The sequence below is a fragment of the Pseudophryne corroboree genome, chromosome 9 (assembly GCF_028390025.1).
Source record: "Pseudophryne corroboree isolate aPseCor3 chromosome 9, aPseCor3.hap2, whole genome shotgun sequence".
Classification (NCBI taxonomy): Eukaryota; Metazoa; Chordata; class Amphibia; order Anura; family Myobatrachidae; genus Pseudophryne; species Pseudophryne corroboree.
Window position 1 is genome coordinate 110503256 of NC_086452.1, and position 21800 is coordinate 110525055.

The 21800-nt window shown below is 46.7% G+C and overlaps 1 protein-coding gene across 2 annotated transcripts in view; it reads left to right on the forward strand.

Annotated features, from left to right (window-relative positions):
- The window catches only part of NCF2 (neutrophil cytosolic factor 2), a 146792-nt gene that overhangs the window by 81703 nt on the left and 43289 nt on the right, over nt 1-21800 (forward strand). Inside the window, exons 10-12 of one of the 2 annotated variants that reach the window (XM_063939760.1) lie at nt 10893-10998; nt 11881-11930; nt 19320-19358. In XM_063939760.1, the coding sequence (XP_063795830.1) occupies nt 10893-10998; nt 11881-11930; nt 19320-19358 (195 nt within the window). The remainder of the gene's footprint in view (nt 1-10892; nt 10999-11880; nt 11931-19319; nt 19359-21800) is intronic. The other variant, XM_063939761.1, reaches the window with a different exon arrangement.

Genomic DNA, 21800 nt, shown 5'->3' on the forward strand with positions numbered 1-21800 from the left:
GTAAGCCTAATGCGGAAGATACTGTAATTAGATCTCCTTACTCCACTTTCAGAGTGGAGAACCCTGCCATGAGAGATTCCCTCATGGAGTTTAAGTAGGAATATTGGGATTTGTCTGACTGAGCCGTCCAGCCTCGGGAGCACTAAAAAGCTTGAATAACAGCTTCTTCTCTCTCTTTTTTTTTTTTTTTTTACGACCGGAACAGCAGGACAATGACCTGACCCTGACACAACTCTTGTATTGCGTCATATACTACCTCCCTGTCATGAGGAGGATCGGTAAGATCGATTTGAAAAAAATCGGTGAGGGAAACGCCTGGAACTCCCGTATGTCCCCCTAGGGACTCTATCCTTAACTCACTGGTCCATGTTTTTTCCAGGACTGACTGAAGAGTTTTAGACGTGGACCCACCGGTATGGGGCCCCGCAAGATAGACTCAACGTCCCGCGGTGGACGTGGCAGAAAACAATGGATGATTTCTGCTCCTGTGAACCTGAAAAGGCAGCTGACCTCTTACCTTTAGTACCTTCCTTTACCTGCAAAGAAAGGGGAATCCTTATCTATTTGGTCGAAATGACTGCATCCTACAACAACGCGTCACCAACCGTTGTGAGGGAATATAGGGCAAGAAGGTAGACTTACCCGTAGCACCTGCCGAGAGCATATTAACAAGGCCATCACCAAACCAGGCTTCACCTTCATGTGGAAGAGACTCCACTCTTTTCGGAGTCAGCATTTGCATCACTTTGGTGAATACACAACGCCCTCCTAGCCGAGACCGCCATGGAAGTGGCCCGCGCACCCAAGAGTCTCATCCCTTGTAGTCGCACGGCAGTATGTTGCAATGATCTAGATATGACCCAACTTAAGGAGTATCACATCTCTCCCCAGGGTAATTATATCGGATGACAAAGTAACCGACCATTTCTGAATACAAGCACTCCCCCCTGCGCATGCAATGCAAGTATAATCAAAGCATATAATTAAAATATCACTTAGCTTCCTGTAAACGATCCTTTGTGACAGGGCCCCGTGCAGAACAGGGGTTGACTCTCACTTTATTCTATCCACGGTGGGAAAAGAATAAACACTCGGACTCCTCCTGATGATTTGAAACCATCTTGTCACGGCTGACCTAGAGTTATTCAACAGAGCGACCAGCACATGAGAAGGAAAAGTTTACTTCAGCATTCATTATACATTTTTTGTATAAATATACACATTTAAATACACATATACACACATATATCTGTATATACATATCTCATATATATATATATATATATTTTATATATATATATATATATATATATATATATATATATATATATATTTTTTTTTTTTTTGTCAGGAACAGCAGGGTCCCTAGTGACATTAATACGTTCTTAATGTGTATGAAACATGTACAGAATGCTGATGTTGTGGGTCTAATCAGGAAACATTATGGTCGACATAAGACATAGTATTCGTGTCGACAACAGGGAGTAGTAACTGGGCAAAATAACAATTTTTGCGACCCCGAGGGGTCTGAGGGAAATACATATATTATTAATATTACGCCCCCACAAATATTACTACGTCTGTGCTCGAGCAACAGATGAAAGCAACCGTGCCATACATATATATATATATATATATACATACATACATACATACATACATACACAGACAGGTATAGCTTTTTGAAATGCATCACATTATCATGTTAATTTATACCCAGTCAGATTAGTTGGTGCCGACAGGGTCACCCACATACGTCTGTGTCTCCCATATAGTTTTTTCTTTTGGAAAAGCATACAACTACTGACATGCTGATACTTAATTTCATGAATCAAGTACCATTAGGAGTCGGCGGTGCCTACAGAGGGATTCCCATAGCCATTTGTGGCAGAGCACTCAGACATGTCGACACACGTGTACTAAACACGGACTATAAGGGGTAGATCCCAATATCTGACAGGGAAAACACAAAAAACGTTTACCAGCTCATTTACCACACGCTCATTATATACCGGTATATTGCTTTATTTTTGTACATATATTGCACTAAACAACTGTGCTCCCCCTCGTTTTACACTGTGAGCTGTTTAACAGTGCTTTGGCAGGGCCAGCGTCTCTGTGAGGAGAAAATGGCGCTGGATAGAGTTGTGAGGGCTAAGCCACGCCCCCTTATCGGGGCGCTTCAGTCCCGCTACTTTTTAAAATTTTTATACTGGCGGGGGTCTGTATACAGTGCCTATGCACTGTATACCTCTTTGCCAGGCTATGTATATGAGGTATATTGCTGCCCAGGGTGCCCCCCTGCGCCCTGCACCCTTGTAGTGCCGCTTGTGTGTGGGAGCAATGGCGCGCAGCGCGACTGCTGCGCGGTACCTCAGAGACACTGAAGTCTTCTGCCGTCACTGAAGTCTTCTGTTCTTCTATTACTCACCCGGCTTCTTTCTTCTGGCTCTGTGAGGGGGGTGACGGCGCGGCTCCGGGAACGATCAGACCCTCTGGAGCTAATGGTGACCAGTAGCCTAAGAAGCAGAGCCTTTAAACTCACAGAAGTAGGTCTGCTTCTCTCCCCTCAGTCCCACGATGCAGGGAGCCTGTTGCCAGCAGTGCTCCCTGAAAATAATAAACCTAACATAAAAAGTATTTTTCGAGAAACTCAGTAGAGCTCCTCAGTGTGCGACCAGTCTCTCTGGGCACAGAATCTAACTGGAGTCTGGAGGAGAGGCATAGAGGGAGGAGCCAGTTCACACCCATTCAAAGTCTTAAAGTGCCCATGTCTCCTGCGGATCCCATCTATACCCCGTGGTCCTTTTGGAGTGCCCAGCATCCTCTAGGACGTATGAGAAAAAAAGGATTTTAATAGCTACCGGTAAATCCTTTTCTCTTAGTCCGTAGAGGATGCTGTTGACTCCAAAAGGACCATGGGGTATAGACGGGATCTGCAGGAGACATGGGCACTTTAAGACTTTAATGGGCGTGAACTGGCTCCTCCCTCTATGCCCCTCCTCCAGACCTCAGTTATAGGAACTGTGCCCAGAGGAGACGGACATTTTGAGGAAAAGGATTTTGTTAAACTAAGGGTGAGATACATACCAGCTCACACCACAACACACCGTACAACATGGTATACAACTAAAACCAGTTAACAGCGTGAACCAAAGAAATCAGCAACAGGCTGACCTTTAGCAAAACACAACCTTTGTGCAACATAAGCAATAACTATTTACAATTACTGCAGATAGAGTCCGCACTGGGACGGGCGCCCAGCATCCTCTACGGACTAAGAGAAAAGGATTTACCGGTAGGTATTAAAATCCTATTTTCTCATTCGTCCTAGAGGATGCTGGGGACTCCAAAAGGACCATGGGGTTTATACCAAAGCTCCAGACCGGGCGGGAGAGTGCGGATGACTCTGCAGCACTGATTGAGCAAACATGAGGTCCTCATCAGAGAGGGTATCAAACTTGTAGAATTTTGCAAAAGTGTTTGAACCCGACCAAGTAGCCGCTCGGCAAAGCTGTAATGCCGAGACGCCTCAGGTAGCCGCCCAAGATGAGCTCACCTTCCTAGTGGAATGGTCTTTCACCGATTTCGGTAACGGTAATCCAGCCGTAGAATGAGCCTGCTGAATCGTATTACAGATCCAGAGTGCAACAGTCTGCTTAGAAGCAGGAGCGCCAACCTTGTTGGCCGCATACAGGACAAACAGGGCCTCTGTTTTCCTAACACGAGCCGTTCTGGCTACATAAATTTTCAAAGCTCTGACCACATCAAGAGACTTGGAATCTGCCAAGGCTTCAGTAGCCACAGGCACCACAATAGGTTGGTTCATGTGAAACGAGGAAACCACCTTAGGCAGAAATTGTTGACGAGTTCTCAATTCCGCTCTATCCACATGGAAAATCAGATAGGGGCTTTTGTGAGACAAAGCCGCCAATTCGGACACCCGCCTTGCGGACGCCAAGGCCAATAGCATGACTACTTTCCAAGTGAGAAATTTCAATTCAACCTTTTGTAAAGGTTCAATCCCATGTGACGTAAGGAACTGTAACACCACGTTAAGGTCCCACGGTGCCACTGGGGGCACAAAGGGAGGTTGAATGTGCAGCACAGCCTTCACAAAAGTCTGTACTTCTGGAAGTGAGGCCAATTCCCTTTGAAAGTAAATTGATAAGGCCGAAACCTGCACTTTAATGGAGCCTAACTTCAGGCCCGCATCAACACCTGCTTGCAAAAAGTGGAGAAAACGACCCAGCTGAAATTCTTCCGTAGGAGCCTTCTTGGATTCGCACCAAGACACATATTTTCTCCAAATACGGTGATAATGCTTCGCCGTTACCTCCTTTCTAGCTTTAAGTAGAGTGGGGATGACTTGCCGGGGAACACCCTTTCTAGCTAGGATTTGGCGTTCAACCGCCATGCCGTCAAACGCAACCGCGGTAAGTCCTGGAACACGCACGGCCCCTGCTGTAACAGATCCTCTCTTAGAGGAAGAGGCCAGGGATCTCCTGTGAGCAATTCCTGAATATCCGGATACCAGGCCCTCCGTGGTCAATCTGGAACGAGTATCGCCTGAACCCTTGTTCTTCTTATGATCCTTATCACCTTTGGGATGAGTGGAAGTGCAGGGAACACACAGACCGACTGAAACACCCACGGTGTCACCAGTGCGTCCACTGTTATTGCTTGAGGGTACCTCGACCTGGAACAATATGTCTGCAGCTTCTTGTTGATGCGAGACACCATCATGTCTATTTGAGGAAGTCCGCAACGACTTGTCACTTCTGCAAAGACCTCTTGATGAAGACCCCACTCTCCTGGATGGAGATCGTGTCTGCTGAGGAAGTCTGCTTCCCAGTTGTCCACTCCTGGAATGAAGACCGCTGACAGAGCGCTTGCATGTTTTTCCACCCAGCGAAGAATCCTGGTGGCCTCCGCCATCGCCGCTCTGCTCTTTGTTCCGCCCTGGCGGCTTACGTGCATCACGGCTGTAATGTTGTCCAACTGAATCAGGACGGGCAGGTCGCGAAGAAGATGTTCCACTTGCCGAAGGCCGTTGTAGATGGCCCTTAACTCCAGCACGTTTATGTGCATACAAGCTTCCTGGCTTGACCATTTTCCCTGGAAATTTTGTCCCTGTGTGACTGCTCCCCAACCTCGGAGACTCGCGTCCGTGGTCACCAGAACCCAATCCTGGATCCCGAACCTGCGACCCTCTAGAAGGGGAGAACTTTGGAGCCACCACAGGAGAGAAACCCTGGCCCTGGGGGACAGGCTTATCTTCCGGTGCATGTGCAGATGGGACCCGGACCACTTGTCTAGCAGGTCCCACTGAAAAGTTCTTGCATGGAATCTGCCAAACGGAATGGCCTCGTAGGCCGCCACCATTTTCCCCAGTACTCGAGTGCAGAGATGAATTGACACTCTTGGCGGTTTCAGAAGTTCCTTGACCATGTTCTGGAGTTCCTGAGCCTTTTCCAACGGGAGAAAGATCCTCTGCAGTTCCGTGTCCAGAATCATGCCCAAAAACGACAGCCGAGTTGTCGGAATCAACTGCTACTTTGGTAAATTTAGGAGCCAGCCATGTTGTTGCAGCACCTTTAGGGAGAGCGCAACGCTTTTTAGTAACTGCTCCCTTGATCTCGCCTTTATCAGGAGATCGTCCAAGTATGGGATAATTGTGACCCCTTGCTTGCGCAGGAACACCATCATTTCCGCCATAACTTTGGTGAAAATCCTCGGGGCCGTGGAAAGACCAAACGGCAACGTCTGAAATTGGTAGTTACAATCCTGAACAGCGAACCTCAGGAACGCCTGATGAGGAGGATATATGGGGACATGTAGGTATGCATCCTTTATGTCGACTGACACCATAAAATTCCCCCCTCCAGACTATAGATCACAGCTCGGAGAGATTCCATCTTGAATTTGAATCTTTTTAAATACAGGCTGAGGGATTTTAAGTTCAGAATCGGTCTGACCGAGCCATCCAGCTTCGGGACCACGAACAGGGTTGAATAAAACCCTTTTCCCTGTTGTAACGGGGGAACCGTGACAATGACTTGCTGGTGACACAGCTTTTGTATCGCAGCACACACTACCTCTCTCTCTGGGTGAGAAACTGGTAAGGCTGATTTGAAAAATCGGTGTGGAGGCACGTCTTGGAACTCCAGTTTGTATCTTTGGGTCACAATTTCCAGCACCCAAGGATCCAGGCCCGAGCGAACCCAGACTTGACCGAAGAGCTGAAGACGTGCCCCCACCGGTGCGGACTCCCGCAGAGGAGCCCCAGCATCATGCGGTGGATTTGGTGGAAGCCGGGGAGGACTTCTGCTCCTGGGAGCTTGCCACAGCCGGCGATCTTTTTCCTCTTCCCTTACCTCTGGCCGCGAGGAAGGAAGATCCACGTCCTTTTCTGAATTTATGAGACCGAAAGGACTGCATCTGGCATTGAGGCGTTTTCTTTTGCTGTGGAGGGACAAAAGGCAAAAAAGAAGACTTACCTGCGGTAGTTGTAGAAACCAGGTCCGCGAGGCCCTCACCAAATAAAACTTCACCTTTGAAGGGCAGGGCCTCCATAGAGTCAGCATCACCATTCCACTGATGAGTCCACAACGCCCTCCTAGCCGAGACTTCCATGGCATTGGCCCTTGATCCCAAGAGGCCAATATCTCTCGCCGCTTCCCTTAGATATATTGCTGCGTCCCTGATATGACCCAGCGTCAAAAGTACGTTATCCTTATCCAGGGTGTCTATGTCAGATGACAAGTTATCTGCCCACCTTTCAATAGCGCTACTCACCCATGCTGACACCACAGCCGGCCTGAGCAGCGTACCCGTAGTAACAAAAATAGATTTTAAGGTAGTTTCCTGCTTACGATCCGCAGGATCCTTTAGGGCCGCCGTGTCAGGGGACGGTAGCGCCACCTTTTTGGACAAACGCGCCAGAGCTTTGTCCACCGTGGGTGAGGATTCCCACCGTAACCTATCCTGCGAGGGAAAAGGATACGCCATAGCAATCCTCCTGGGAATCTGCAGTCTCTTGTCAGGGGATTCCCAAGCTTTTTAAAAAAAGAGCGTTCAGTTCATGAGAGGGAGGAAACATTAGCTCAGGTTTCTTTCCCTTAAACATACAGACCCTTGTGTCAGGGACAGTGGGGTCTTCTGTGATATGTAACACCTCTTTAATTGCCACAATCATGTACTGAATACTCTTGGCCACCTTAGGATGTAACCTGGAGTCGGAATCCGTGTCGGTATCAGTGTTTGCTATCTGGGTAAATGAACGTTTCTGCGACCCTGAGTGGGCCAGAGATTGTGACAAACCATCTCCCATGGATTGTCTCCATGCTTGGTTCTGAGACTCAGATTTGTCTAACCTCTTATGCAATAAAGCCACACTTGCATTTAACACATTCCACATATCTACCCAATCAGCAGTTGGCGGTGCCGACTGAGTCACTCCCACATTCTGTTCAGTCTCCACACCAGCCTCCTCCTGGGAAGAGCCTCCAACCTCAGATATGTTGACACACGCGCATCGACACCCCCAAACACACTGGGCTATAGGGGACAGACCCACAGTAAAGTGCTTCAGAGAGACAGAAAAGGAGTTTGCCAGCTCACACCCAGCGCCTCACCGGTCTGAAGGAATTAAATAACACCCCAGACCTGTAAACGCTTTTATACCAAATAATCAACACCAAAATTTTGTGCCCCCCATTCTTTTCGTGCACCCTGTTACTTGTGTACAGCAGTGAAGGGCCAGGAGCAGCGTCTCTGCAGCAAGCTGTGGAGAAAATTGCGCTGGTTAGAGCTGAACGAGGAAGCCCCACCCCCTACCCGGCACGCTTCGTTCCCGCTTTTATTTATACTGGCGGGGGTCTGTATACATTGCCTATGCAATGTATACCTTCATGCCAGTCTCAAATGAGGATACATTGCTGCCCAGGGCGCCCCCCCCTGCGCTTTGCACCCATATAGAGCCGCATGTGTGAGGGAGCAATGGCGCGCAGCGCGGTACCTCAGGAAGATCTGCAGTCTGCCGCCTTTGAAGTCTTCTTGCTTCTACTACTCACCCGGCTTCTCTCTTCAGGCTCTGTGAGGGGGACGGCGGCGCGGCTCCGGGAACGAGCAGCTAGGCGCACCAATTGATCAGACCCTCTGGAGCTAATGGTGTCCAGTAGCCTAAGAAGCAGAGCCTTTGAACTCACAGAAGTAGGTCTGCTTCTCTCCCCTCAGTCCCACGAAGCAGGGAGCCTGTTGCCAGCAGTGCTCCCTGAAAATAATAAACCTAACAAAAGTCTTTTTTAGAGAAACTCAGTAGAGCTCCCCTAGTGTGCACCCAGTCTCCTCTGGGCACAGACTCTGAGGTCTGGAGGAGGGGTATAGAGGGAGGAGCCAGTTCACGCCCATTAAAGTCTTAAAGTGCCCATGTCTCCTGCGGATCCCGTCTATACCCCATGGTCCTTTTGGAGTCCCCAGCATCCTCTAGGACGAAGGAGAAAATGGTAAGTAATGGCCCCCATACATCGGAGATGTATTGGAGCAATTCCCCGTTTCGCCAATGGCTGGGTCAGGAGATCCGGTATATTAAACATGTTTAAAAATCCCAATCTTTTTCAGTCAGGATTGGGGAATCAGGCATTCTTAACATGTTTAATTTCCCAAATAAGTCTCCGATCATCACTGGCCGCCGTTCTGCAAATCAGCGGTGCCAGTAGGTTGTGGGAATCAGGGGGGGTCACACCTGCTGATGTACGGGGGTCTGAAGTCCTGCAGTTTGTGAGGTGGAGAACTCATCACTGTACATTTAACCTTTTCTATTAATATTTGGATTGCTCAATTTAGAGGGGAAAAAAAAAGTAAAATCGAACTGGCCTCAAGAATCTATGCCTCCTAATTTATGATTGCCATCACCTGTGGTGAAACACCTTTCTTATACATTAATCTGTTCAAAACAGGTGCCAGCAATCACAAATTGAGAGAAAAGTCCAGGAGCAGAGCATTCTGTCCCTCCTGTAGAGGGTCATGTTGGGAGGCATTAGCCCCTGTGGTGAAAGCAGATGTGATGGGTACACTTATCCTGGCGTTATATGGGACAATTAATGCAAAACAACACTATGCAACCCACGCTACAATATTCATCCTGAGTAGGGTCCAATGATTCAAAATAAATAAAAATCACAGCTAATTTACTATTTAGATTGTAACATAAATATATTGCATGTACGAGGGTGGTTCAACAACTAAGGTAACAAGACCTCTCAATGTGTAAATTTTTTCAACTCGTACATCTACCTATAAATCAATAGTATGGCCTTGGTACAGATTATTTTTTCACATAGTCACCATACTTGTCTAAGCATTTGTTCCATGGTACACCAAGGCATCTATCCCGGCATAGAAGATATCATGACGGCTTGCTGAACTTCACAGTCTTCGCTGAATCACCTTCCACCCAGGTGCTTCTTCAGTGGTCCTCCAGAATCAGACCTTCAATGCAGCACAAAATGTCATCTGTGGTGGATGTGCTTGGCCAGCCAGATTGCTGCTCATCTTGAACGGCTGTCCTGCCATTATCAAAGGTGCTGCACCAAACCCAAAACTGTTTCCATAACATGATGTTATCACTGTACACCTCAAGTTGGCGATGAATTGCAGCTGCTAATGTGACTTATAGTCTCAGAAATCTGATCACACTACGCACCTCAATGTTTGACCATTTTTGCACCAGCCCCACTATCTTACAACTGAGGTTGGGACAGTCTGACTGATATGAGGTGTAGTCTAATGGGCGTGAAAGGAAGCAGTGGTCTACTAGCTCTGGCCCGGAGAGAAATTAGAACATTACAGATGTGAGCAGTCTGGTTACCTTACTTATTGAATCACCCTTGTATTATAACAGCAATTCATGCTCGATGAGGGGTGCTTTTAAACTAGCTTGACAGCCCTGCAGCAGTATACTAAAATGCCCAAAAGGTCATTTCCAGCTTAAAGACGGATGGGACTCATCCTTAGCGCTTTTGAAGTATATATTGAGGATGAGTCCCATGTTATATAAAGAAATCATTCAAACATGTCCGTCACAGAATCACGTGAATCAAGTGAAATAATGAATACCGCCTGTGGAAACTTTAAAATGTGTCAGCTATTAACAAATACACCTGTGTGCCAGAAAGGAGATATAGAAAGCATGCACTGTCATCGTGTGCACCAAGGACTGAATTTGAGAACATGTTTAAGAGGTCACTTTAAAATACAAAAAAATGTTCTTATTCCTTCCCGTGAGCAACAACTGCTCACTGCTTCCCGGAACGTCAGACATGTAGAGTAATAAAACTGCAATGTGAAATTTCATACGGTCTTCGTGCCACATTTGTCACTACCAGATTATACAAATTGGTTACTGCAGTAGAAAAAAAAACATGTCCTGCAGTACTACATCAAATCCAATCTAAATACCCCTATGCAGAGATCTCCTGTAACCTCACGCAACAGTAGCAGACTCATTACAATATCAATTTAATTTTTTTTATATTTTACTACACCTGTTCACAAGAATCATGGGAAAACTAGTGTATAAGATTAATTCATTCTGTATGTTCATATGATTCCAAAACAGTAATCATGTACATATTATGCTACATTTAATGTAGGTATTTGCTCACTGATATTTTTAGTAAATTTATAAAACAATGTAAATTCATTACTGGCTCCTTGGAATGCCAAGCACATAGGGTACATACTGGTCATTCCAGGTAGGACTCATGTATTTTGAGTGGGAAGCTGATAAAACCGCCCTACCCTCCATGTTTCAAATGGCACCTTTAAACCCTCCTTTTCGTCAAGAAAAGACACCGTAGAATTTAAGACCAAATATGTTTGTTTTTCAGGCAGCTGAAACAAAGCAGGAAACCACAACAAATAATAAAACCCCGACGGCAGAAATACCAGCTCCGCCAACCACCATTGCCCCTACAGGACCAAAGAACATGCAAGGTCAGACGCTTTAAGGGGATTTTAGCAATTAACGTCGTTTTAAAGATGGCTGTTAGAGGCAAGTAAATTGAAATATGATTTAGAGAGGGAATGGGCAAGGAAAGATTGTTCCAGAATTCACTCAATAGTATATTACCATGCAGTGGGGTCTACGTTGCAAGCCTTACTGTGCCCTTTTTGTTACCCTTCTCTGTTAATCCAACATGAGTCCTTTCATCCCACCCCTATTAGAATTATCACAGTGTGGGTGATCCAAAATTAACAACAATGCCTAATAAATCTGACTTAGTAAGGTCAATATTAGACATACTGGTAAATGCTGTAAGACTTTGACCACATATTTCACTTACTGGCTTGTGTGAGTCGTTATTTCCTGACTGTAGGCCCCCATACATCAGCAGCGGATAGCTGTAATCTCCTGATACCCCGATAGCCGGGTCAGGGAATCAGAAATATTAAACCTGTTTCGATTTCCCCAATCCCAGCCCAAAAAACTGTCGGGATTGGCAAAGCAGAGATTTTTAAAATGAAGAATTTCCCTGATGGATCTCCGGTACAGTTGGACTGGGGAATGGGGTTCCTGATGTAGGTCATACAGAGATTGAGGCAGCAGCAGCAGCAGTAGTTCTGTCTGGGTTTGCAAACAGCCTCATCCAAATGGCCAATGGATCCTGTTCATTGGCCCATATAATGTCCATTAGCCTCACTCTATATATGGTATGGACTATAAGATTCACTATCAGAGTTCAGCACCAGCTTACTCGCTGCCTCTGCTTATTCCTTGGTCCAGAGTTATTTTATTTAAAAGAAAATGGTCTGTGCTCTCCTACTGATAAGTCTCTCCTCGCATATTAAGGATTTATTTTTAATGATTATTTTCAGATAAACCGGACAAACCTAGTCCAAGAGAGAAGTCACAGGACTCCACAGTGGTATGTTTTGAGACACTCGCTTATATTACTGTAACCATTACCTAGCATCCCCATCTAGAATCTAGATGACTACAGTATGGTGTCATTTCTAAGCAGGATTCTGTGTATCTAACCAGTGATGGAACTCTTATCATAACGGTTACTTTTAGGGCTCAAGGGCTCAAGCCAATTATGTGTGGCGTTTCTTACACCTGCGAGTCATTGCAACAGTAGCTACACTTTACAGTGGCCCGTACTTGCAGAAAAGTGCTCACTGCCTCCGTTAAAACTGCAACTCGCACCCTTCGCATATAATTGGAGTTTAAAGCTGTCCTGAAAAAACACACACAAAATAAAACCATAACAGACCTACAATAACCAAATCACTGAGGAAGAACCTGCAAAAATAAAAAAAAAAATGGGATTTTGGTGCCGATTCCATAGAGGACTCTGGAGGAATTTCCACTGGGGTATAGAGGTGTGGTTAATGGGAGCCGGTCACTTTAAAAAATTTAGAAGTGTAAGGCTCCTCCACCTCTAATACCCATAAACCTCTCTGTCACAATCCTAAACACGACGATTCCCCAGATACGCCAATCTTTGAATCCCTGCCACGTCACACCGTTACTGGATACCTGTGCACATGCGTTAATTTCAGCACGGTCACTGCCACCAGCCAAAGTGCAAACGTTTAGGGTATGACCCAAGGCAAACTTATGACTTTTGCCTGCACCCAGAATTATTAATATTTTGGTAACGCCTCTTTCGGAGAGTTTGGTTGGATACACAACAGAAAACCAGAGCTAAAATTAGATCATTTAAATTAAGTAAAACACTTCAAAGCTTATGTTACAGAAAAGAAAGTTACAAGATATAATGATAAAGAGTCAGTCACATGAGTAAAGACAGGTTCAAGAAAAATAAGAATTTACTTACCGATAATTCTATTTCTCGTAGTCCGTAGTGGATGCTGGGGACTCCGTCAGGACCATGGGGAATAGCGGCTCCGCAGGAGACAGGGCACAAAAAGTAAGCTTTTAGGATCACATGGTGTGTACTGGCTCCTCCCCCTATGACCCTCCTCCAAGCCTCAGTTAGGTACTGTGCCCGGACGAGCGTACACAATAAGGAAGGATATTGAACCCCGGGTAAGACTCATACCAGCCACACCAATCACACCGTATAACTTGTGATCTGAACCCAGTTAACAGTATGACAAACGTAGGAGCCTCTGAACAGACGGCTCACAACAAATAACAACCCGATTTTTTTGTAACAATAACTATGTACAAGTATTGCAGACAATCCGCACTTGGGATGGGCGCCCAGCATCCACTACGGACTACGAGAAATAGAATTATCGGTAAGTAAATTCTTATTTTCTCTAACGTCCTAAGTGGATGCTGGGGACTCCGTCAGGACCATGGGGATTATACCAAAGCTCCCAAACGGGCGGGAGAGTGCGGATGACTCTGCAGCACCGAATGAGAGAACTCAAGGTCCTCCTCAGCCAGGGTATCAAATTTGTAGAATTTTGCAAACGTGTTTGCCCCTGACCAAGTAGCAGCTCGGCAGAGTTGTAATGCCGAGACTCCCCGGGCAGCCGCCCAGGATGAGCCCACTTTCCTTGTGGAATGGGCCTTGACAGATTTAGGTTGTGGCAAGCCTGCCACAGAATGTGCAAGTTGAATTGTGCTACAAATCCAACGAGCAATCGTCTGCTTAGAAGCAGGAGCACCCATCTTGTTGGGTGCATACAATATAAGCAGTGAGTCAGACTTTCTGACTCCAGCCGTTCTTGAAATATATATTTTCAATGCCCGGACCACGTCCAACAACTTGGAATCCTCCAACTCGTTAGTAGCCGCAGGCACCACAATAGGCTGGTTCAGGTGAAACGCTGACACCACCTTAGGCCGAAAATGAGGACGCGTCCGCAGTTCTGCCCTGTCCGTATGGAAAATCAGATATGGGCTCTTATATGATAAAGCCGCCAATTCTGATACTCTCCTGGCTGAAGCCAGGGCCAGTAGCATGGTTACTTTCCATGTAAGATACTTAATCTCCACCGATTTGAGCGGCTCAAACCAATGGGATTTTAGAAAATCCAAGACTACATTAAGATCCCACGGTGCCACTGGGGGCACAACCGGGGGCTGTATACCTTTTACAAAAGTCTGGACTTCAGGAACTGAAGCCAATTCTTTCTGGAAGAAAATCGACAGGGCCGAAATTTGAACCTTAATGGACCCCAATTTGAGGCCCATAGACAATCCTGTTTGCAGGAAATGTAGGAATCGACCCAGTTGAAATTCCTCCGTGGGGGCCTTCCTGGCCTCACACCACGCAACATATTTCCTCCAAATGCGGTGATAATGTTGTGCAGTCACCTCCTTCCTGGCCTTTACCAGTGTAGGAATGACCTCTTCCGGAATGCCTTTTTCCTTTAGAATTCGGCGTTCAACCGCCATGCCGTCAAACGCAGCCGCGGTAAGTCTTGGAATAGACACGGTCCTTGCTGAAGCAGTTCCCGTCTTAGAGGTAGAGGCCACGGATCCTCCGTGAGCATCTCTTGAAGTTCCGGGTACCAAGTTCTTCTTGGCCAATCCGGAGCCACTAGTATCGTTCTTACTCCCTTTTGCTGTATAATTCTCAGTACTTTTGGTATGAGAGGCAGAGGAGGGAACACATACACTGACTGGAACACCCACGGTGTTACCAGAGCGTCCACAGCTATTGCCTGAGGATCTCTTGACCTGGCGCAATACCTGTCCAGTTTTTTGTTGAGGCGGGACGCCATCATATCCACCATTGGTTTTTCCCAACGGTTCACAATCATGTGGAAGACTTCTGGATGAAGTCCCCACTCTCCCGGGTGTAGATCGTGTCTGCTGAGGAAGTCTGCTTCCCAGTTGTCCACTCCCGGAATGAATACTGCTGACAGTGCTATCACATGATCTTCCGCCCAGCGAAGAATCCTTGCAGCTTCTGCCATTGCTGTCCTGCTTCTTGTGCCGCCCTGTCTGTTTACGTGGGCGACTGCCGTGATGTTGTCCGACTGGATCAACACCGGCTGACCCTGAAGCAGGGGTTTTGCCAGACTTAGAGTATTGTAAATCGCTCTTAGCTCCAGTATATTTATGTGAAGAGACATCTCCAGGCTTGACCATACTCCCTGGAAGTTTCTTCCTTGTGTGACCGCTCCCCAGCCTCTCAGACTGGCATCCGTGGTCACCAGGACCCAGTCCTGTATGCCGAATCTGCGGCCCTCTAACAGATGAGCACTCTGCAACCACCACAGAAGAGACACCCTTGTCCGTGGCGATAAGGTTATCCGCTGATGCATCTGCAGATGCGATCCGGACCATTTGTCCAGCAGATCCCACTGAAAAGTTAGTGCGTGGAATCTGCCGAATGGAATCGCTTCGTAAGAAGCCACCATCTTTCCCAGGACTCTTGTGCATTGATGCACAGACACTGTCCCTGGTTTTAGGAGGTTCCTGACAAGTTCGGATAACTCCCTGGCTTTCTCCTCCGGAAGAAACACCTTTTTCTGAACCGTGTCCAGAATCATTCCCAGGAACAGCAGACGTGTCGTCGGGGTCAACTGAGATTTTGGAAAATTCAGAATCCACCCGTGTTGTTGCAGCACTAGTTGGGTTAGTGCTACTCCGTCTTCCAGCTGTTCTCTGGATCTTGCCCTTATCAGGAGATCGTCCAAGTAAGGGATAATTAATACGCCTCTTCTTCGTAGAAGGATCATCATTTCGGCCATTACCTTGGTAAAGACCCGAGGTGCCGTGGACAATCCAAACGGCAGCGTCTGAAACTGATAATGACAGTTTTGCACCACGAACCTGAGGTACCCTTGATGTGAAGGGCAAATTGGGACATGCAGGTAAGCGTCCTTTATGTCCAGGGACACCATAAAGTCCCTTTCTTCCAGATTCGCTATCACTGCTCTGAGTGACTCCATCTTGAACTTGAATTTTTGTATGTACAGGTTCAAAGATTTGAGATTTAGAATAGGTCTTACCGAGCCGTCCGGCTTCGGTACCACAAATAGCGTGGAGTAATACCCCTTTCCTTGTTGTAGGAGGGGTACCTTGACTATCACCTGCTGAGCAAACAGCTTGTGAATGGCTTCCAATACCGTCGCCCTGTCCGAGGGAGACGTTGGCAAAGCAGACTTTAGGAACCGGCGAGGGGGAGACTTCTCGAATTCCAACCTGTAACCCTGAGATACTACCTGTAGAATCCAGGGGTCCACCTGTGAGCAAGCCCACTGTGCGCTGAAATTCTTGAGTCGACCCCCCACCGTTCCTGAGTCCGCTTGTAAGGCCCCAGCGTCATGCTGAGGGCTTTGCAGAACCCTGGGAGGGCTTCTGTTCCTGGGCAGGGGCTGCTTGCTGCCCTCTCTTACCCCTTCCTCTGCCCCGAGGCAGATATGACTGTCCTTTTGTCCGCTTGTTCTTATAGGAACGAAAGGACTGCGGCTGAAAAGACGGTGTCTTTTTCTGTTGGGAGGGGGTCTGAGGTAAAAAAGTGGATTTTCCGGCAGTTGCCGTAGCCACCAGATCCGATAGACCGACGCCAAATAATTCCTCCCCTTTATACGGCAATACTTCCATATGTCGTTTGGAATCCGCATCACCTGACCACTGTCGCGTCCATAAACTCCTTCTGGCAGATATGGACATCGCATTTACTCTCGATGCCAGAGTGCAAATATCTCTCTGCGCATCTCGCATATAAAGGAAAGCATCCTTTAATTGCTCTATAGTCAATAAAATACTGTCCCTATCCAGGGTATCAATATTTTCAGTCAGGGAATCCAACCAGACGACCCCAGCACTGCACATTCAGGCTGAGGCGATGGCTGGTCGCAGTATAACACCAGTATGAGTGTATATACTTTTCAGGGTAGTTTCCAGCCTTCTATCAGCTGGATCCTTGAGGGCGGCCGTATCAGGAGACGGTAACGCCACTTGTTTCGATAAGCGTGTGAGCGCCTTATCCACCCTAGGGGGTGTTTCCCAGCGCGCCCTAACCTCTGGCGGGAAAGGGTATAATGCTAATAACTTTTTTGAAATTAGCATTTTTCTATCTGGGTTAACCCACGCTTCATCACATACATCATTTAATTCCTCTGATTCAGGAAAAACTACAGGTAGTTTTTTCACCCCCCACATAATACCCCTTTTTGTGGTACTTGTAGTATCAGAGATATGCAAAGCCTCCTTCATTGCCGTGATCATATAACGTGTGGCCCTACTTGAAAATACGTTTGTTTCATCACCGTCGACACTAGATTCAGTGTCTGTGTCTGGGTCTGTGTCGACCGACTGAGGTAAAGGGCGCTTTACAGCCCCTGACGGTGTCTGAGACGCCTGGGCAGGTACTAACTGGTTTGCCGGCCGTCTCATGTCGTCAACTGATTTTTGTAATGTGCTGACATTATCACGTAATTCCATAAACAAAGCCATCCATTCCGGTGTCGACTCCCTGGGGGGGTGACATCACCATTATCGGCAATTGCTCTGCCTCCACGCCAACATCGTCCTCATACATGTCGACACACACGTACCGACACACAGCAGACACACAGGGAATGCTCTTATCGAAGACAGGACCCCACTAGCCCTTTGGGGAGACAGAGGGAGAGTTTGCCAGCACACACCCAAGCGCTATAATATATATGGGAACAACCCTATATAAGTGTTGTTCCTTATAGCCGCTTAAATATATAAAAATATCGCCAAAATATGCCCCCCCTCTCTGTTTTACCCTGTTTCTGTAGTGCAGTGCAGGGGAGAGTCCTGGGAGCCTTCCTCACAGCGGAGCTGAGCAGGAAAATGGCGCTGTGTGCTGAGGAGAATAAGCCCCGCCCCCTATTCCGGCGGGCTTTTCTCCCGGAGTTTTAGACATTTGGCATGGGTTAAATACATACATATAGCCTTAATGGCTATATGTGATGTATTCTTTTGCCATAAAAGGTATTATATATTGCTGCCCAGGGCGCCCCCAGCAGCGCCCTGCACCCTCCGTGACCGTCTGGTGTGAAGTGTGTGACAACAATGGCGCACAGCTGCAGTGCTGTGCGCTACCTTCATGAAGACTGAAGAGCCTTCTGCCGCCTGTTTCCGGACCTTCAATCTTCAGCATCTGTAAGGGGGGTCGGCGGCGCGGCTCCGGGACGAACCCCAGGGTGAGACCTGTGTTCCGACTCCCTCTGGAGCTAATGGTGTCCAGTAGCCTAAGAATCCAATCCATCCTGCACGCAGGCGAGTTGAAATTCTCTCCCCTAAGTCCCTCGATGCAGTGAGCCTGTTGCCAGCAGGACTCACTGAAAATAAAAAACCTAAAAAACTTTTTCTAAGCAGCTCTTTAGGAGAGCCACCTAGATTGCACCCTGCTCGGACGGGCACAAAAACCTAACTGAGGCTTGGAGGAGGGTCATAGGGGGAGGAGCCAGTACACACCATGTGATCCTAAAAGCTTACTTTTTGTGCCCTGTCTCCTGCGGAGCCGCTATTCCCCATGGTCCTGACGGAGTCCCCAGCATCCACTTAGGACGTTAGAGAAAATAGAAATAGGGAGATAAAAACCCACCCAGCCTTTTCAGATATTCGGGACATTACAGAGCAAGGATGCTTCTCCTGACTCGCTTCTTTGATAATACACACTTTGCAGTCTCTGTTTCTCCTATTTAAAACTCAGGCTGCCTGTTCAGCCCCCCTCCCTCTGGAGAGTTTGTTTTTAACCCTTCCAAAGCCAGAGAGGGTATTGTGTGTCAGCTCATACTGGGCTTCCCAGTCACTCACTCAGGGGCGAATGGCCTTATCTTCTAATCGCCTTTGAACGTCTGGCCATAATTCTTGTGTAAACAAATGGCCAGTTCTGAGCAGACACAGACCAGGAAGGTCTTAACACCTTTCTGGCCATAGCTCTGATTCTGGGGTAATTAAACTAGCTCTGGTCAGGAGGAATTTCACTCCTGAGTAGCCAGTGTGTCTCTGAGTTCTGTGGCTATAATGAAATGCCAGCAGATCAATCAAGCTTCAACCATTTGACATGCAAAGACAGTTATCACACACTGGTACATTGATACATCGATCAGAACATTGATATCACATACATTGATTTTAACAGGCCTATTTCTACCTGAAGTAGCCTGGATCATGACACCTCAGTTACAAATATGTAGACCGAGAGGAGATGGAGAGTAGGAGGATAGAGACAGGAGAACGAACATACATACATACATACATACATACATACAACCAGAACACTAAAAAAAACTACATACAAAGAAGGCAGGTAATACAGTGCAGAGTGTTCCCCTGTGGAATCAGAGAAAATGATTTACCGGTAAGCACCAAAATACCAATTTTCTCTATTATCCACTAGGGGACACTGGATGAATTTACTCTGACTGAGGCCACAAAGGTAGGTGTCAAACTTATAAAAATTTAGTAAATGTATTATTAACTGAGGACCAAGTGGCCTCATGGCACAAATGTTGGTGGGAAGCACCACGACATACCGCCCAAGTCGCATCCACCGCTCTGGTGGAGTGAGCTGAAATGGAAGGTGGCAGTTGCCTAGCGTTACTGACATATGCCTGCCAGATAGCCAAACAAAGCCATCTGGCTATCATTTGCTTTGAGGCTGGCTAGCCCCTTCAGACAGCGTCATATAGTACAAACAACGAATCTGACTTCCGTACGGTTGCTGTTCTAGAGACGTAAATATGCCTCTGCAATTCCTCGGCTTCTTAATATATCAGTTCCAACAGCCACCATGTCAAACGCAGCCAGGTTAAGTTGGGGTGCACGAAATGACCTTGCTGCAGAAGGTCCAAGCGAAGAGGTGGAGTACATGGTTCATCCTACAGTAACATTTGCAGATCTAAAAACCAACTTCTCCAAGGCCAATGTGGTGCGACCAGAATGACTGTGACTGACTTGCATTTTCTCCTTTTTGGGATTCGAGGAAACTGTGGAATTGGTGGAAAGAGGTAAACCAGGTACTAAGGCCAGGGAATCGTTAGAGCATCTACTGCAGGGCTGGCCAAACCAGTCCTCGAGATCTACCAACAGTTCACATTTTCCAGACCACCTAGCTAGTGTACAGGTGTAATCATTGCTAATTAAGATGTGCTGCATTCATTCCTAACTGACAATTCTACAGATCTCCAGGATGCCTGGAAAACATGAACTGCTGGTAGATCTCGAGGACCGGTTTGGCCAGCCCTGATCTACTGCCTCTGCTGCTGGATCTCTTGTCCTCGACACATATCTTGGGAGTTGTTGATTGTGTTGTGGTGCCATCAAGTCAATCTGAGGACATCCCCATCATCGAACTAGCGTTGTAAACTGCTCTGAGTTCCAGAACATTTATGGTCAATCTGCTTTCCTGTATTGACCACCTTCCCTGGAGTGATAATTGAGGACTACTGTACCCCCATCCTCTGAGACTTCCATCGGTCATTAGAACTATCCAATTCCAAATCTCTGACCCGCAGTCAGATTGTTAGTCTGAAGCCACCAGAGTAGACAGCCTGGTCTGCGGAGACAATGTTACCTTCCAATGTAGGTATAGATGAGATCCTGACCATTGAGATAGGTGGTGTAATCGTAACAGCCTTGAGTGAAAACAGCCCAATTGAAGTGCCTTGAACACAGCCACCATCTTCCCTAATAGGCGAATACACAGGTGTAATGACACACTCTTCGGTTTGAGGACCATCTGACGAATGTCCTGAGCCTTGTTTAATCGGCAAGAAAACACGTTTTAGTTCCGTATCCAGGATAAACCCTAGAAATTGAATCCTTTGAGATGGTAGCAGGTTGGATTTTTTGAAGTTGACAATCCATCCGTGTTGTATCAGTCTGGTACGTCAGTAAAGCGTGCTCCACAAGCATTTCTTCTGATGGTACTTTGATCAGAAGATCATTAAGTATGGAACTATGGTGACACCCAGCGATCTGACATGTGCAATCATGACTGACATCACCTTGGTGAATACCCAGGGAGCGGACGATAATCCGAATGGCAGTGCCCTAAATTGATAATGTTCCTGTAAAATTGCAAGCTGTAGAAAAGCCTGATGTGGTTCCCCCAAATTTGCGCCATCACTTTCTCAATAAATTCAATACTTTTGCGGGTTAGAAAATTGAGTATTAAAAAGGTTTTCATAAATAATCCGATACCGGAAGAAGTTACTGAGCAAGGGACTCTGTTCAGACCAAAATCCATCTTCAACCCCACACATTTGCGGGGCAACTTCATAGAAGCTTTTCTCAAACTAGTGTCAGATGACATTAAAGAAGCAGGAAATAGCCTGCCAAAAAAGAACCTGACGTACAAAGAACGTCAAGCCCCCAAAAGGTTGAAGGAAAATGAGGATCTAGCAATAAAACCCTTAGATAAAGGGGGAGGAGTGGTCATTATGACCAGAGGACTATGATAAGGAAGTCCTCAGACAACTTAATGATGGACAAACCTATTGCGAATTAAGGGCAGACCCAACCAAAGGTATATCACAGAAACTCAACATACTTTTAGGAAAATATGGTGATTTAGGAACTTTAGAAAACAGAGAAATGAAATTCCTATCTAATAAGGAACCAGTTATTCCGGTACTTTATATGTTGCCCAAGGTTCATAAAGACCCGTTAAAACCGCCCGGTAGACCGATTGTATCGGGTCGGTAACATCCAATCTATCTGAATATATAGATTTTTATCTACAGCCCCTTGTAGCGAAATATCCCTCACACTTGAAAGACACGAGGGACTTTCTGCAGGCCATCGATGAGCTCAAGTGGGAAGTTGGTTTCATAATGGTGGCAGCAGATGTTCGGTCACCGTACACCATTATAGACCA